The sequence below is a fragment of the Panulirus ornatus genome, chromosome 56 (genome assembly GCF_036320965.1).
Source record: "Panulirus ornatus isolate Po-2019 chromosome 56, ASM3632096v1, whole genome shotgun sequence".
Classification (NCBI taxonomy): domain Eukaryota; kingdom Metazoa; phylum Arthropoda; class Malacostraca; order Decapoda; family Palinuridae; genus Panulirus; species Panulirus ornatus.
The window spans coordinates 5,463,985-5,482,589 of record NC_092279.1 but is presented as its reverse complement, the minus strand read 5'-3'; the positions used below and the strand labels follow the sequence as shown (position 1 = coordinate 5,482,589).

The 18,605-nt window shown below is 40.0% G+C and overlaps 1 protein-coding gene across 3 annotated transcripts in view; it reads right to left on the bottom strand.

The window, feature by feature from the left end:
- The window catches only part of Dlg5 (Discs large 5), a 591,115-nt gene that overhangs the window by 56,390 nt on the left and 516,120 nt on the right, over positions 1–18,605 (bottom strand). For all 3 annotated transcript variants that reach the window (XM_071693695.1, XM_071693696.1, XM_071693697.1), the window contains 3 exons: positions 14,228–14,504; positions 12,112–13,958; positions 1,114–1,326 (listed from right to left, as the gene is read on the bottom strand). In XM_071693695.1, coding sequence (XP_071549796.1) covers positions 1,114–1,326; positions 12,112–13,958; positions 14,228–14,504 — 2,337 coding nt within the window. The remainder of the gene's footprint in view (positions 1–1,113; positions 1,327–12,111; positions 13,959–14,227; positions 14,505–18,605) is intronic.

Here is an 18,605-nt window from a genome sequence, read left to right as displayed (position 1 = left end):
GTGCTAATTTCTAAAGGAAGTTAAAAGATATACAAAAAACTTCTATTATCTACAACTGTGCTAATTTTCAAAGGAAGTTAAAAGATATACAAATGAATTCTATCTTATGACAGCTTCGAGTGAGATTTATAAAAACTTCTGGTTTACAATATATCTTTCTCCTAAAAGAATTCAAGACAGCTTTGAGTAAACCATTTCAAGATCAAACATAACATGTGCTTTTTATCATCCTATTCCCCCTCTGAAAAAGAAAGTTTGATTTCTTACACAGCAATAAAATGAACAACAAATTCATCAATTGAAAGCATTCAAAGTTAAATGTAAATCTTAGTAACTAAACACCAAATACCGTAATACAGCAGTATGTCAGGAAAATGTGTATTAACACTTTAACTGCTTTTTTTTTCAACAAAAGCCTAAAGTAAATCATATATTATATGTCTATTCATCACAGCCTCTTGTATTCTTCACTAACTGCAGTTCTGTAAAACTACATATTACATAGATAGACTTCATTCACATGCTTATTTAAGTTGTAGAGGTAACCAGATGCATCTTATACCTACGCTCTTTATGATTAATAACCTAGTTACTATTATGACCCTCAATTATATAATTCTTCAACTGTGTATCTTCAGCCAAATGGCTACTTGAGCTTAATACACTGTCCCTTTTTTATTTCTAATTTATTCATTACTATGATAGTTATGCAGTACAACAAAAGGATTGGACAAAATACATTATATATCAACTCTTGCAACAAGAGTACATGCATTTACAGGTCATAATTTGAGCCTGCACCACAATTCCTGAATGTAACAACCATCAAACACTGCAATAAGAACTATTGTAAATCCGGGGTTAGTGGTGCAAATATGTGCAAAAGTCCTAAGCCACTTTATTTCACTCATAATAGACCGAAGATATGATTGGCATAAAACCAAAAGATCTTTACAATCTACAAGTACCTAGAAATTTTCCAGATTCTCTGTTTCGGAAGGGTTCATGCAAATACTGTATTCGCACATATCTAGTGGAAACAAAGTGAGACTGATAAAAAGGTACAATTCTATTCTAAGAAATGTTAACTCCATCATGATTTAATGGACTTACTTTCTCTGCCAAGTATAATCTTGATAATGTGGACTATGCACCGAGTGTGTGATCTGTGTGATAGGTTGGGGTCCTCTGCCTGTCCCTCCACCACCACCAACCATCTCCACAGAATAGCTGAGTGGCATAGGAGAGCCAAGCTCTGATGTTCTCTCAACACTGTTGCCCTTTCCCCCACTGCTTTTGCTGGCTACACTTGCATTACTTGGTATTCTGAAAGTAGGGTACAGTAATTAAGTTAAATCACTTCCAACTTTATGACTGTGGACTATGACACAATCATAGAAATTTACATCATTCATTTTTATCAAAAGAAACATGTTTCATACCAAAAACTGCCCTACAGTCTTTCTATCTTCTCTTTATATATAATATCTTACAACATGTAAGCTCTAGTTTTGAGTTAATTATAATGATAGTTAAAGACGGTATATATCAAGCTCATATGTGGTAGTGTTCAAAGCTTTTTGGCAGCCCTGGAATACACAGTTTTCCCATTTACCTCTTCCTTCTAAGACAAAACTCACTCTTTCAAAGACGTCTAAGAAATTTGTAAAGGACGCCCTCCTCTCCCTAAATTCATGTTGTCTCCCAGTTAGGTAATCTCTCACATGAAAGTAGTCATCCATTTGCTTTCTGAAAATCTTTTTCAGTGATTTATAGATGATACTTATGAAGGAGACTGGTCAGTAGTTCAGTACAATTTCCTGATCATTTTTTATTACATACAGTAAAGACATTTGCCCTCTTTCACATCTGTGGTACAATGCTTTCTTCTAGTGACTGATTGATCATTATTTTGAATGGCACACAAAGTGTTTCTGCACACTCTTTTAAAATATATGAAGGGAATTCATCAGGTGTTATAACACCGTAATTTCCCACTAAGTTAGCCTTTTGAATAATTAGAATTCGAGTTTTTCAACTGTTTAATGATTTGATTAAATCTTACAGTTCCAAAAAATATTCATATAACAACAACAACAAAAACTGAATCAGAAGTATTTTTCACCTACTTCTTTCACTGTAATAGCAAGTAATAGTTCTTGCAGATGTTTAAGCAAAACTTGTTAAGAAGTGCAAGGGTAAGACCAGAGTGTCAAGCAAGCTGCTGCTGCATAAATTTTTCTATTTACTTTTCCAGCATCAAAACATTACCGATTATCAATATGTTTCATTTCAAAAATCAAATGTTTATGAGACATTCTTTTTCAAATATGCACTTAAGGAATATGACTCATGACTTAACATCACTACTTTATGAAAAAAATCCCTACAGGAGTCATACTATTACATATAAAAGCATTTATATAGGACTAGGAGCATGAATTATACAAAACAAAAATGAAGGTCACACTTTTCAATCATATTTTCCTTATTTTGTTCTTCCCAATCTTTTTCTTTGGTATCTGCAGAAAATCTGTACATCCTGAACACCTATTCTGCAACTGGTGCACATAAGTGCAAAGCATCCCATCATTTTGAAATGAAAACATAAGGGTAGCAATGCTGTTTCCTGTGAGGCTGGGTGGCACCAGGAATGGATGAAGGCAAGCAAGTACGAATATGTACATACATATTCCTATTAGTCCACTGAGAAAATGAAACATGATAAGTTAAAAAGTGCACTTTCGTGTAAAATTAACAACATCAGGGGAGACACATGAGAGAAATATAACAGTCAGTTGATATACAACAAAGAGACGTAGCTAGGACGCCATTTGGTAAACATTCAATTCAATTGCATGTAGCGGTAGCAATCCCACCTGGTGCACAGGGGTCCCAGATTTGATCCTGCCCGTTGGAGGTTTGTACGTTCTATGAAGGTGCGTGTTCATATGCAGTTTGTTCGTGTATATATATATATATATATATATATATATACATATATATATATATATATATATATATATATATATATATATATATATATATATATATATATATATATCGAGGATGTAAGGCATGTGTACGTGTAGGAAGAGAGGAAAGTGATTGGTTCTCAGTGAATGTAGGTTTGGAGCAGGGGTGTGTGATGTCTCCATGGTTGTTTAATTTGTTTATGGATGGGGTTGTTAGGGAGGTAAATGCAAGAGTTTTGGAAAGAGGGGCAAGTATGAAGTCTGTTGGGGATGAGAGAGCTTGGGAAGTGAGTCAGTTGTTGTTCGCTGATGATACAGCGCTGGTGGCTGATTCATGTGAGAAACTGCAGAAGCTGGTGACTGAGTTTGGTAAAGTGTGTGGAAGAAGAAAGTTAAGAGTAAATGTGAATAAGAGCAAGGTTATTAGGTACAGTAGGGTTGAGGGTCAAGTCAATTGGGAGGTGAGTTCGAATGGAGAAAAACTGGAGGAAGTGAAGTGTTTTAGATATCTGGGAGTGGATCTGGCAGCGGATGGAACCATGGAAGCGGAAGTGGATCATAGGGTGGGGGAGGGGGCGAAAATTCTGGGGGCCTTGAAGAATGTGTGGAAGTCGAAGAACATTATCTCGGAAAGCAAAAATGGGTATGTTTGAAGGAATATTGGTTCCAACAATGTTGTATGGTTGCGAGGCGTGGGCTATGGATAGAGTTGTGCGCAGGAGGATGGATGTGCTGGAAATGAGATGTTTGAGGACAATGTGTGGTGTGAGGTGGTTTGATCGAGTGAGTAACGTAAGGGTAAGAGAGATGTGTGGAAATAAAAAGAGCGTGGTTGAGAGAGCAGAAGAGGGTGTTTTGAAGTGGTTTGGGCACATGGAGAGAATGAGTGAGGAAAGATTGACCAAGAGGATATATGTGTCGGAGGTGGAGGGAACGAGGAGAAGAGGGAGACCAAATTGGAGGTGGAAAGATGGAGTGAAAAAGATTTTGTGTGATCGGGGCCTGAACATGCAGGAGGGTGACAGGAGGGCAAGGAATAGAGTAAATTGGAGCGATGTGGTATACCGGGGTTGACGTGCTGTCAGTGGATTGAATCAAGGCATGTGAAGCGTCTGGGGTAAACCATGGAAAGCTGTGTAGGTATGTATATTTGCGTGTGTGGACGTATGTATATACATGTGTATGGGGGGGGTTGGGCCATTTCTTTCATCTGTTTCCTTGCGCTACCTCGCAAACGCGGGAGACAGCGACAAAGTATAAAAAAAAAAAAAAATATATATATATAAATATATATATAAATTATATGGGAGAGTATTGATTGAGAGGGTGAAGGCATGTACAGAGCATCAGATTGGGGAAGAGCAGTGTGGTTTCAGAAGTGGTAGAGGATGTGTCGATCAGGTGTTTGCTTTGAAGAATGTATGTGAGAAATACTTAGAAAAGCAAATGGATTTGTATGTAGCATTTATGGATCTGGAGAAGGCATATGATAGAGTTGATAGAGATGCTCTGTGGAAGGTATTAAGAATATATGGTGTGGGAGGCAAGTTGTTAGAAGCAGTGAAAAGTTTTTATCGAGGATGTAAGGCATGTGTACGTGTAGGAAGAGAGGAAAGTGATTGGTTCTCAGTGAATGTAGGTTTGCGGCAGGGGTGTGTGATGTCTCCATGGTTGTTTAATTTGTTTATGGATGGGGTTGTTAGGGAGGTAAATGCAAGAGTCTTGGAAAGAGGGGCAAGTATGAAGTCTGTTGGGGATGAGAGAGCTTGGGAAGTGAGTCAGTTGTTGTTCGCTGATGATACAGCGCTGGTGGCGGATTCATGTGAGAAACTGCAGAAGCTGGTGACGGAGTTTGGTAAAGTGTGTGGAAGAAGAAAGTTAAGAGTAAATGTGAATAAGAGCAAGGTTATTAGGTACAGTAGGGTTGAGGGTCAAGTCAATTGGGAGGTGAGTTTGAATGGTGAAAAACTGGAGGAAGTGAAGTGTTTTAGATATCTTGGAGTGGATCTGTCAGCGGATGGAACCATGGAAGCGGAAGTGGATCATAGGGTGGGGGAGGGGGCGAAAATTTTGGGAGCCTTGAAAAATGTGTGGAAGTCGAGAACATTATCCCGGAAAGCAAAAATGGGTATGTTTGAAGGAATAGTAGTTCCAACAATGTTGTATGGTTGCGAGGCGTGGGCTATGGATAGAGTTGTGCGCAGGAGGATGGATGTGCTGGAAATGAGATGTTTGAGGACAATGTGTGGTGTGAGGTGGTTTGATCGAGTAAGTAACGTAAGGGTAGGAGAGATGTGTGGAAATAAAAAGAGCGTGGTTGAGAGAGCAGAAGAGGGTGTTTTAAAATGGTTTGGGCACATGGAGAGAATGAGTGAGGAAAGATTGACCAAGAGGATATATGTGTCGGAGGTGGAGGGAACGAGGAGAAGAGGGAGACCAAATTGGAGGTGGAAAGATGGAGTGAAAAAGATTTTGTGTGATCGGGGCCTGAACATGCAGGAGGGTGAAAGGAGGGCAAGGAATAGAGTGAATTGGAGCGATGTGGTATACAGGGGTTGACGTGCTGTCAGTGGATTGAATCAAGGCATGTGAAGCGTCCGGGGTAAACCATGGAAAGCTGTGTAGGTATGTATATTTGTGTGTGTGGACGTGTGTATGTACATGTGTATGGGGGGGGGTTGGGCCATTTCTTTCGTCTGTTTCCTTGCGCTACCTCGCAAACGCGGGAGACAGCGACAAAGTATAAAAAAAAAAAAAAAAAAAAAAAAAAAATATATATATATATATATATATATATATACATATATATATATATATATATATATATATATATATATATATGTATATATATATATTTCTTTCTTTTCTTTTAAACTATTCGCCATTTCCCGCGTTAGCAAGGTAGCGTTAAGAACAGAGGACTGGGCCTTTTTTGGAATACCCTCACCTGGCCCCCCTCTGTTCCTTCTTTTGGAAAATTAAAAAAAAAAACGAGAGGGGAGGATTTCCAGCCCCCCGCTCCCTCCCCTTTTAGTCGCCTTCTACGACACGCGGGGAATACGTGGGAAGTATTCTTAATCCCCTATCCCCAGGGATAGTATGTATATATATTTTTTTTTTTTTTTTTTTTTTTTTTTATACTTTGTCGCTGTCTCCCGCGTTTGCGAGGTAGCGCAAGGAAACAGACGAAAGAAATGGCCCAACCCCCCCCCCCATACACATGTACATACGTCCACACACGCAAATATACATACCTACACAGCTTTCCATGGTTTACCCCAGACGCTTCACATGCCTTGATTCAATCCACTGACAGCACGTCAACCCCTGTATACCACATCGCTCCAATTCACTCTATTCCTTGCCCTCCTTTCACCCTCCTGCATGTTCAGGCCCCGATCACACAAAATCTTTTTCACTCCATCTTTCCACCTCCAATTTGGTCTCCCTCTTCTCCTCGTTCCCTCCACCTCCAACACATATATCCTCTTGGTCAATCTTTCCTCACTCATTCTCTCCATGTGCCCAAACCATTTCAAAACACCCTCTTCTGCTCTCTCAACCACGCTCTTTTTATTTCCACACATCTCTCTTACCCTTACGTTACTCACTCGCTCAAACCACCTCACACCACACATTGTCCTCAAACATCTCATTTCCAGCACATCCATCCTCCTGCGCACATCTCTATCCATAGCCCACGCCTGGCAACCATACAACATTGTTGGAACCACTATTCCTTCAAACATACCCATTTTTGCTTTCCGAGATAATGTTCTCGACTTCCACACATTTTTCAAGGCTCCCAAAATTTTCGCCCCCTCCCCCACCCTATGATCCACTTCCGCTTCCATGGTTCCATCCGCTGACAGATCCACTCCCAGATATCTAAAACACTTCACTTCCTCCAGTTTTTCTCCATTCAAACTCACCTCCCAATTGACTTGACCCTCACCCCTACTGTACCTAATAACCTTGCTCTTATTCACATTTACTCTTAACTTTCTTCTTCCACACACTTTACCAAACTCAGTCACCAGCTTCTGCAGTTTCTCACATGAATCAGCCACCAGCGCTGTATCATCAGCGAACAAAAACTGACTCACTTCCCAAGCTCTCTCATCCCCAACAGACTTCATACTTGCCCCTCTTTCCAGGACTCTTGCATTTACCTCCCTAACAACCCCATCCATAAACAAATTAAACAACCATGGAGACATCACACACCCCTGCCGCAAACCTACATTCACTGAGAACCAATCACTTTCCTCTCTTCCTACACGTACACATGCCTTACATCCTCGATAAAAACTTTTCACTGCTTCTAACAACTTGCCTCCCACACCATATATTCTTAATACCTTCCACAGAGCATCTCTATCAACTCTATCATATGCCTTCTCCAGATCCATAAATGCTACATACAAATCCATTTGCTTTTCTAAGTATTTCTCACATACATTCTTCAAAGCAAACACCTGATCGACACATCCTCTACCACTTCTGAAACCACACTGCTCTTCCCCAATCTGATGCTCTGTACATGCCTTCACCCTCTCAATCAATACTCTCCCATATAATTTATATATATATATATATATATATATATATATATATATATATATATATATATATATATATATTTTTTTTTCTTTTTTGCTTTGTCGCTGTCTCCCACGTTTGCGAGGTAGCGCAAGGAAACAGACGAAAGAAATGGCCCAACCCACCCCCCCCCCCATACACATGTATATACATACGTCCACACACGCAAATATACATACCTACACAGCTTTCCATGGTTTACCCCAGACGCTTCACATGCCTTGATTCAATCCAGTTACAGCACGTCAACCCCGGTATACCACATCGCTCCAATTCACTCTATTCCTTGCCCTCCTTTCACCCTCCTGCATATTCAGGCCCCGATCACACAAAATCTTTTTCACTCCATCTTTCCACCTCCAATTTGGTCTCCCTCTTCTCCTCGTTCCCTCCACCTCCGACACGTATATCCTCTTGGTCAATCTTTCCTCACTCATTCTCTCCATGTGACCAAACCATTTCAAAACACCCTCTTCTGCTCTCTCAACCACGCTCTTTTTATTTCCACACATCTCTCTTACCCTTACGTTACTTACTCGATCAAACCACCTCACACCACACATTGTCCTCAAACATCTCATTTCCAGCACATCCATCCTCCTGCGCACAACTCTATCCATAGTCCACGCCTCGCAACCATACAACATTGTTGGAACCACTATTCCTTCAAACATACCCATTTTTGCTTTCCGAGATAATGTTCTCGACTTCCAAACATTCTTCAACGCTCCCAGAATTTTCGCCCCCTCCCCCACCCTATGATCCACTTCCGCTTCCATGGTTCCATCCGCTGCCAGACCCACTCCTAGATATCTAAAACACTTCACTTCCTCCAGTTTTTCTCCATTCAAACTCACCTCCCAATTGACTTGACCCTCAACCCTACTGTACCTAATAACCTTGCTCTTATTCACATTTACTCTTAACTTTCTTCTTTCACACACTTTACCAAACTCAGTCACCAGCTTCTGCAGTTTCTCACATGAATCAGCCACCAGCGCTGTATCATCAGCGAACAACAACTGACTCACTTCCCAAGCTCTCTCATCCCCAACAGACTTCACACTTGCCCCTCTTTCCAAAACTCTTGCATTCACCTCCCTAACAACCCCCTCCATAAACAAATTAAACAACCATGGAGACATCACACACCCCTGCTGCAAACCTACATTCACTGAGAACCAATCACTTTCCTCTCTTCCTACACGTACACATGCCTTACATCCTCGATAAAAACTTTTCACTGCTTCTAACAACTTGCCTCCCACACCATATATTCTTAATACCTTCCACAGAGCATCTCTCTGAACTCTATCATATGCCTTCTCCAGATCCATAAATGCTACATACAAATCCATTTGCTTTTCTAAGTATTTCTCACATACATTCTTCAAAGCAAACACATGATCCACACATCCTCTACCACTTCTGAAACCACACTGCTCTTCCCCAATCTGATGCTCTGTACATGCCTTCACCCTCTCAATCAATACCCTCCCATATAATTTGCCAGGAATACTCAACAAACTTATACCTCTGTAATTTGAGCACTCACTCTTATCCCCTTTGCCTTTGTACAATGGCACTATGCACGCATTCTGCCAATCCTCAGGCACCTCACCATGAGTCATACATACATTAAATAACCTTACCAACCAGTCAACAATACAGTCACCCCCTTTTTTAATAAATTCCACTGCAATACCATCCAAACCTGCTGCCTTGCCGGCTTTCATCTTCCGCAAAGCTTTTACTACCTCTTCTCTGTTTACCAAATCATTTTCCCTAACCCTCGCACTTTGCACACCACCTCGACCAAAACACCCTATATCTGCCACTCTATCATCAAACACATTCAACAAACCTTCAAAATACTCACTCCATCTCCTTCTCACATCACCACTACTTGTTATCACCTCCCCATGTGCGCCCTTCACTGAAGTTCCCATTTGCTCCCTTGTCTTACGCACTTATATATATATATATATATATATATATATATATATATATATATATATTCATTTATTCATTTATTTATATTCATACACATGTATATACATACACGTCCACACACGCAAATATACATACCTATACATCTCAATGTACACATATATATACACACACACACACATTTACATATATACACATGTACATAATTCATACTGTCTGCCTTTATTTGTTCCCATCGCCACCTCGCCACACATGGAATAACAACCCCCTCCCCCCTCATGTGTGCGAGGTAGCGCTAGGAAAAGACACCAAAGGCCCCATTCGTTCACACTCAGTCTCTAGCTGTCATATAATAATGCACCGAAACCACAGCTCCCTTTCCACATCCAGGCCCCACACACTTTCCATGGTTTACCCTAGACGCTTCACATGCCCTGGTTCAATCCATTGACAGCATGTCGACCCCGGTATACCACATCGTTCCAATTCACTCTTCCTTGCACGCCTTTCACCCTCCTGCATGTTCAGGCCCCAATCACTCAAAATCTTTTTCACTCCATCTTTCCACCTCCAATTTGGTCTCCCACACCTCCAATTTGGTCTCCCACTTCTCTTCGTTCCCTCCACCTCCGACACATATATCCTCTTGGTCAATCTTTCCTCACTCATTCCCTCCATGTGACCAAACCATTTCAAAACACCCTCTTCTGCTCTCTCAACCATACTCTTTTTATTTCCACACATCTCTCTTACCCTTACATTACTTAATCGATCAAACCACCTCACACCACATATTGTCCTCAAACATCTCATTTCCAGCACATCCACCCTCCTGCGCACAACTCTATCCATAGCCCACGCCTCACAACCATACAACATTGATGGAACCACTATTCCTTCAAACATACCCATTTTTGCTTTCCAAGATAATGTTCTCGACTTCCACACATTCTTCAAGGCTCCCAGAATTTTCGCCCCCTCCCTCACCCTATGATTCACTTCCGCTTCCATGGTTCCATCCGCTGCCAGATCCACTCCCAGATATCTAAAACACTTTACTTCCTCCAGTTTTTCTCCATTTAAACTTACTTCCCAATTGACTTGACCCTCAACCCTACTGTACCTAATAACCTTGCTCTTATTCACATTTACTCTTAACTTTCTTCTTTCACACACTTTACCAAACTCAGTCACAGATGTGTGGTAATAAAAAGAGGTGGTTGAGAGAGCAGAAGAGGGTGTGTTGAAATGGTTTGGTCACCTGGAAACAATGAGCGAGGAGAGATTGACAAAGAGGATATATGTGTCAGAGGTAGAGGGAACAAGGAAAAGTGGGAGACCAAACTGGAGGTGGAAGGACGGAGTGAAAAGGACTTTAAGCGATCGGGGCCTGAACATACAGGAGGGTGAAAGGCGTGCAAGGAATAAAGTGCATTAGAACGATGTGGAATACCGGGGTTGATGTGCTGTTAATGGATTGAACCAGGGAATGTGAAGCATCTGTGGTAAACCATGGGAAGTTTTGTGGGGGCTGGATGTGAAAAGGGAGCTGTGGTTTCGGTGCATTACACATGACAGCTAGAGACTGAGCATGAACAATTGTGGCCTGTTTTGTCTTTTCCTAGCGCTACCTTGCACGGGGGAGCGTATGCACTAATTCATATGTGGTGTGGTGGCAACGGAAATGGATGTAGGGAGCAAGTATGAATATGAACAAGTGTACATATGTATATGTCTGTGTATGTATATGTGTGTATACATTGAAATGTATAGGTATGTATTTGTGCGTATGCGGGCGTTTATGTATATACATGTGTATGTGGGTGGGTTAGGCCATTCTTTTGTCTGTTTCCTTGCACTACCTTGCTAACACGGGAGATGGCGATTAAATATAATAATAAAAAAGAATGTATATGTTGATATGTATATGTGTATGTATGGATGTTTATGTATATATGTGTATATAAGTGGATGGGTCATTCTTTGACTGTTTCCTGGTGCTACCTTGCTGATGCGGGAAACAGCAATCAAGTATGATAAAAAAAAATAATAAATAATAATGTTTATGCAAACTCTATATACATGAGCATGTAAATGAACAACCAAGTGCTACAGCTATACTGAATTTGGAAACAAAAGAGCTTCCATCAATCATATTACCACAAATTTTGAGTTATATGTAATTACTCTGTTTGAATATAAGAAATTTACTGAGCCATTCACCAGCTAATGATGCAAGCTTATCAAGTGCTTCTACAACTTTCATTTATGAATAATAAAGTGAAAGCGTAAAGAGGAGAAACTGAATATAAGTTAATGAGAATATAATAATGACTCAGGATATGGAATTAAAGATAGAAAAGAGGGTATGATAAATGCACTTGCCTCTAACAAAAGGCAAGGTATAAAAATGGGTGGACAAAGTGACCACAGTATTTTACAGACCCTATTCAAATCATATACCTCTATGAAAAGTACAAGATCAATGCACAAAAAAAAATACTATACAAAGTGCTGTACTTTAACATGATGACTAAGGTTAAGTTAAAAATGATAATGAAATGTTCAACACTACAACACTAACCTGATACGCTCATCCTCCTTGCGAGGCATGGTACCCAAAGAACGTTGGTAGTCATGGTAGGAAGGTGGGCAGGAGTGGTGTGGTAGTGGTGGTGGTTCGTCAGATGCTGAGCGATAAGGGTGAAGGTGAAGTGTACGTGGTTTATAGTGTCCCGGAAGTTCTAAGGATGGTGATGGTGAATGGTAAAAGACTCCTCCACTCCCTATTGTTCCAATCATACCCAGAGGGGTAGGTGATGATGCTTGACGACTTTCACAGTAGGCTCGTATATCTCGATGATCACGATCTAGACCAGGAGAGGAAAGAATACTGTCTCCACTTCTAGATGATACCAAGAAATTTGAAGGACCTGCAGGTAACGTGAGTGGAGATGAGTAACGCGGTGATACCGCTGCTGCTGAGGAACCAATTGTATAATGTGGATATGCATGGGTATGGGTTAGGGAGATATGGGATATGGGTGGATATGAGGCAAAAGTTTGTGGTGATCTTGGAGCTGAAGTGGGTGGAGAATACAGTCCTGCATGTGGATGAGGAATGCGAGAATGTGATGGAGTATGGTCTCCTCCATGATGGATAGGAGAGGGTCTTGATCCATAACTAGGAGGTAAACTTAGTGACTGTGGTGGGGTGGGATCTATGGGGCTCATGTTACTTTCACTGTCACTCTGGGGATATTTTATAATATTCTTTTTCACATAGTACTCTAGCTCTTCCTTTCCAACATTTCCTGATCTTACAGAAAAGTCCAGGGATGTGTCAGAGGGTGTTAGAGAGCTCAAGCGGTCTCCTCTGTCTCTTTCAGAATCTTCACTTTTTCTCTCAACTGAAGGATTTCGAGGCCCACCACTAGAATACAACTCCTGACTAGGATAAACATTACCTGTAGATTGCGGACTTGAATAAACTTGTCCTGCACTGCTGTAAGAGCAGGTTTTTCCACCACCATCAAGACTTTTATATATGGAAAACTGCTGACTGCGTGGACTTGTTGGTGTGCCCCGAGGGCTTGAACTTGATCTGGAACTTACGTGTTTTTCATGATGATACAAGTCATACGTTTTCTCTTCATGTGAATAGAGAGAAGTGTTTGTAGGAGGTAAAAAACCAGGCAATTGTGGTCTATCTCTTCTGCGCTGTGTGTACATCACAGTTCCAGAATTGGCATCCCAAGCACTGACACATCCCCCTCTGTACTTGGGCCAAGTCCCTCCTGACTTTTCCTTCTCACGTTTTTTAGATCGTTTGGTTGTGCTGGTGCCTCCATTACTGTCACTTTTGTGATGATAAGAATTATTTACAGAATCTAAATGAGCAATTGCACTCTCAGCAGCATGATCAAGCATAGAAGTGATATGCTTCTTCTTGTCATCTTTATCTCTACTCTCACTGCGTCCATCTCCACGTTCTTTGCTGTGTCTTCTAGGCCTTACCATATTTTTAAAGAGATCAAAAGGTCCTGTACCAGATCCTTTGTCTCCAGTAGCTTTGGTAACATTGTACACAACTTTCTCGCTGCTCCCATACCTCTTTCCACTACTGTCTTCATTATGTGATCCCCCTGATCCTGGAATGATTTTTTTCATAAGTTCCCGACTTCCTGATCGTCCTGGAATAACCCCAGAATCTTTAGCAGGTGAAGTAGGAGAAGAGTATGGTCTTGAGGAAGACGTTGATTTATCATCCTCAGTAATATTATGACCACTAGAGGATGAACTGAGTGGTGCTGAGAGAGAGGAAGAACCATGGGACTTGAGGGTAGTAAGCTGCACCACCTCTCCCGCAGAATCTAGTAAACACTGCGCCTCCTCACAACTACCCATGTTGTCTACTGGCTTGCCATTAATCTGATAAAGAAGGAAATTCTCCAAAGTATAAGATGCAAATGACATGATATCTAAAAGTAAATTTCAGTATATAAGTTAGCTTATCAAGAAATGAAATAAGTAAATTTGAAAGTAAATACCACAAACAATTTATAGCATTTCTATTTTCTGTCCTTGCAAGGCCCCAAGTCTTTGGTTTATATTCAACCAAGCAAAAGACTGATGTTTAATAATTCATGACTTAAAGGCTACTACAGAGCAATTCAAAGCAAACAGCAAGTTCAGCTTACGTTGAGCACCCTATCGCCAACAGCCAAATTGCCCTCTCTGGCTGCTGGGCTCCCAGGAAGGATATTTGCAATGTACACTCCTGTGTGAAGTGTCAGGCCATGATGTGAACTGTGTGGGCAGTGGAGGTGGGCTGTGTGTAGACTGCGACCTCCACTTCGTCTACGTCTGACTGTCATGTGGACCCATCCACCACCATTAACTACTGCTGCATATACACTACCACGGTCTACTCCTTGGCATTCAACACCATTTAATCTAACTATGTGATCATGTACCCTGAAAAAATTCAAGAGTAAATAAATATTAATTGCATACAGGTTAATATGTTGTTAAAAAATTACATAAGATTTCACATCCTTAAGTCTCCTTGAATGCAAGAAAGGCAAATATAAGGCAAACGTTTCCCAACTTTGACATGAAGAGCAAAGAAAAGTTTTCTACACTGTGACAAAATCTAAGTGACAACACATGGTTGAGCACACCAGAGATGAGCTCAAAAGCTCTAGTATGCAAAAATACCTGATATCAAAGGCAGCAGGACCCGGTTAGCAAATGTTCCACATATCTACTATTAAATCTACTTGCTTTTACTCAAAAAAAGAAGAAAATCAGGAATGTGATGAAAAAGAAGTCATAGTAAAACTAGGAGGAAAAGATCAATCCTTTAGGGCTGTGATTTCTGTGAGGCTAGTAAAATAAGGACAACTTATAACAACATATGTACAGGATGAGAGACCATTCAAGAAGCCTATAATAAGTTTCAAGTTCAAAACAAAAAGTTGAAACCCCTGCTACTGATATCATGAGACAAATCAACATCTATAACATACCCTTTACCATTCATGAGATTGGCAAATCAATGATATATTTCCACTATTATGCCATCATTCCTAAGTGCTATGATAAATGAAAAGACTAAGCTTTCCTTAAGATCTCTGGTGTAAGACAAAGACACACTTTAAGCCATCAACCAGCTTGCCTTTATAAAGCAAGGATACAAAGCATGGATATTAACATTAACACAGCTGATAATGACACCTATGGCCAGGCAGGATAATAACTTTCCTGCAGGCTTTGAGATTAAAAAAGGTAACACCTGAGGCACTGGATCTACGAAAAATCTAAGACTGTCACATTTTCAAATCAGACACTAAACATTTAAAAAAAAAAAAATTAATCATTTTTCAATACAATTCCACTTCAATATACTCAGCACCCAATTCTCTATGACAGCATTAAAATATTCCCAGCCAAACCATGCCACAACCAATCATCAACCTTTATGAAAAAAAGCCCACCTATGTCTCTTACTCTTACTACAGCAATTTATATGAACAAATTCTCCTTCCCCAAAAAACAATGAAAAGTCACATTCACACTTTAATTACTGTACAAGTAATAAATATCTGTACCCCTAATCCAGTCACCCAAAAAACAAACAATGAAAAGTCACATTCACACTTTAATGACAGTACAAGTATTAAATATCTGTACCCCCAATCCAGTCTTAAACTGCACTCCACCACACATACAACCATCTGAAATAAAGCTCTCCAGATACATATAAATTCCATTTTCTTGTTTATGTTCTGGACACCACCCATCCTCTAATATTAAAAGTATCAATTCAACTTGCCACAAGATCCCTCATGCCCAAAATGCAATTGCTGCATTGAAGACACTGAACACCTACTTAACTGTCCTGAACTCACCTCAAAAAGACAAACAAAAAATATCACTGCATTTCTTGATCTGAGTTACCCCTCAGTGGACATGACTAACATCTTTAGTTCTGAAGCAGTACCCGAAGTAAGGTGAAGTACGGTAACGTAAGGTAACGTAAGGTAAAGTAAGGTAAGGTAAGGTAAGGTTAGGTAAGGTAAGGTAAGGTAAGGTAAGGTAAGGTAAGGTGAGGTGAGGTGAGGTGAGGTGAGGTGAGATGAGGTAAGGCAAAGTACAGGTAAGGTTATTTTGAATTTTCAGCTGCCTTATCCACAACATTCTTTTTAAGGTTTCTTTATTCCTCTTTTCTAATGCTACTATACTTGTTCTGTGCTCTCTTATACCATCAATGCTAGCTATATAAGTGCTACCTACATCTTTGTCACTGCTCATCTTGAAACTCCTTTGCTTTGACATCTTTTATAAACCCAATCCTTGCTCTTTCTTACCTCTCCCTCTGTATTTGAGACTTGAGGTATCCATGCCTTTACTCCTTCACCGCAAATTTAACGGATACTCTTAACACAATGCCCTGGTTCTTTAACTCCATTTCCCATTCTATGGTGCCATAGAAATGATTGAGGTCTGTGTAGTTTCCATGATTATACTGCCTCTTTATTTTCTGTCTCCCCACTGCTCTTTTAATGTCCTCTTTTACCAAAAATTCAAACTTGAGCATCTAATGAGCATTTCTTTCAACTGGTGTATGGTATATAAAGTTCTCAATATCTATGCTATTATATGTGAAGATAAGGACTAGTAATAATGGTGTACCAGTCCCTCTCATTCTAGTATACTCTGTGACATGCTGGTGCAGGAAATTTTATGTATCTACTCTAAAAACTTGCATCTCCATGACTCCCTATCACCATAAGAATCCACATTCCCCCAATCTATCTCTTCATGATTGAAATTCCCCATTATCAGTGGTTTACCATCTCTAAGAACTGAGTGTTTCACTGCATCAAGTACCATATAACTGTTCCTTCACTCTTATCACTGTGTATTTGTTCTGGTTTGTTACAATTCCATGAAGGATTATATAATAACAATACCAAAATGCTCTTCTTTCATAGTTACACTTCCCATTCTATATTGTTGGAATGGAGCATCCTTCACTAATTTTAGAAACATCAGGTTTTGTTTTATTGAGAGGGCTAATCCTCCCCCTCTTACCTTCCCATTCCTTTCTTGTTTTCATGTACCCCTCTGGGAAGAACAAGTGAGAGTTAATCTCATGGATAATCTTACTTTCCATAACTCCAGTAATATCATGTGCACTTTCCCTTGAAAATCCTTAAATCCTAGTTCTTTACCACTAACTGTTAACCCATCCACATTTGGAAACATTACTTTCAGTCTGACATTGCCATCTCCTGACAATCCTGCCCTAACTGCAGTTCTAACAGGGATGCTCCATTCTCTTGCCATTTGTGGCATCTCCAGTGTTCTGTCTTCATACTCTTTTCTCCCTCTCTATTACACTTGATTATCCCACTGAAATGCATCATGAATTTAAAATTCTTAGCTTTTAAAGTACTTTTTGGCTGGGTGATTCCTGGTTAAAGGTCTTGGTTAGAACTTCCAATTTTTCACCCTTCCTTCATCAAGGAAGTTGTTTTTGGCAGTCCCATTGCCTCCAGTACTCTTCAACATGCATTTCCTCCTCCTTTTCTCTTTCTTCCTTACCTACTATATGATCTTTTTCTAATCCAAAAATAATTAGATTTATGTCTATCAACCTCCTGCTTTACTAATCTCTCTAATTTTGGTGCCACCCACTTTTCTGCTAGATCTCTCTGGTGTTTGCTTTGAAGAATTTGTGAGAAATACTCAACAAAACAAAATTATTTGTATGTGACTTTTTGGATTTGCAGAAAGCACATAATGAAGATGAGAGTGATGCTTTGTGGATGGTGTTCCAAATATATAGTTTGGGAGGTAAGCTAATAGATGCAGAGAAGTTTTTATCAAGAGAGTAAGATGTGTGTATGGGTAGAAAGAAAGGAAGATGAGTGATTCCAGGTGAAGGTGGGTCTGTGATAAGTATGTGAGATGTCAGTATCTTGGAAAAGAAAGGGGCAGGTCTGTAGTCTGTTGGGAAAGGGGAGTCAGATGTTTTCTGGTGACACTGCTCTTGCAGAAGACTCCAGTGAAAGCTGTAGAAGCTGGTTTCTGAGTTTGGGACAGCATATTACAGAAGAAAGCTGAAAGTTAATGTGAATATAAGTAAGGGCATTAAGTCTAGCAGTGGAGAGAGAAGTTGGTGAAGTGTTACTTTGAACGAAGAGAAACTGGACAAAGTGGAGTATTTCAGATAACCGGGAGTAGATATGAATGACAGTTGATGGAAATTTAAGCAAGCAATAGGGTGGATGAGAAGGGTAAGGTCTTAGACACACTTAGGAGACTGTGGAAACGTAAGTCATTATTTGTAAGGTCAAAGATGAATATGTTTGATGATATAGTAGTCCCAACAGTGTTGCATAGATGATAGGCATGAGTCATACATCAAAACATATCAATGAAGATGGATGAGCTGGAAATTAAATGTATGAGGACAATATGAGGTGAAAGGCAGGTTGACTGAATGAGAAATAACATGGTAAGCAATAGGTGTGGTAGTAGGAAGAGTATGCATGACAAAGCTGAAAA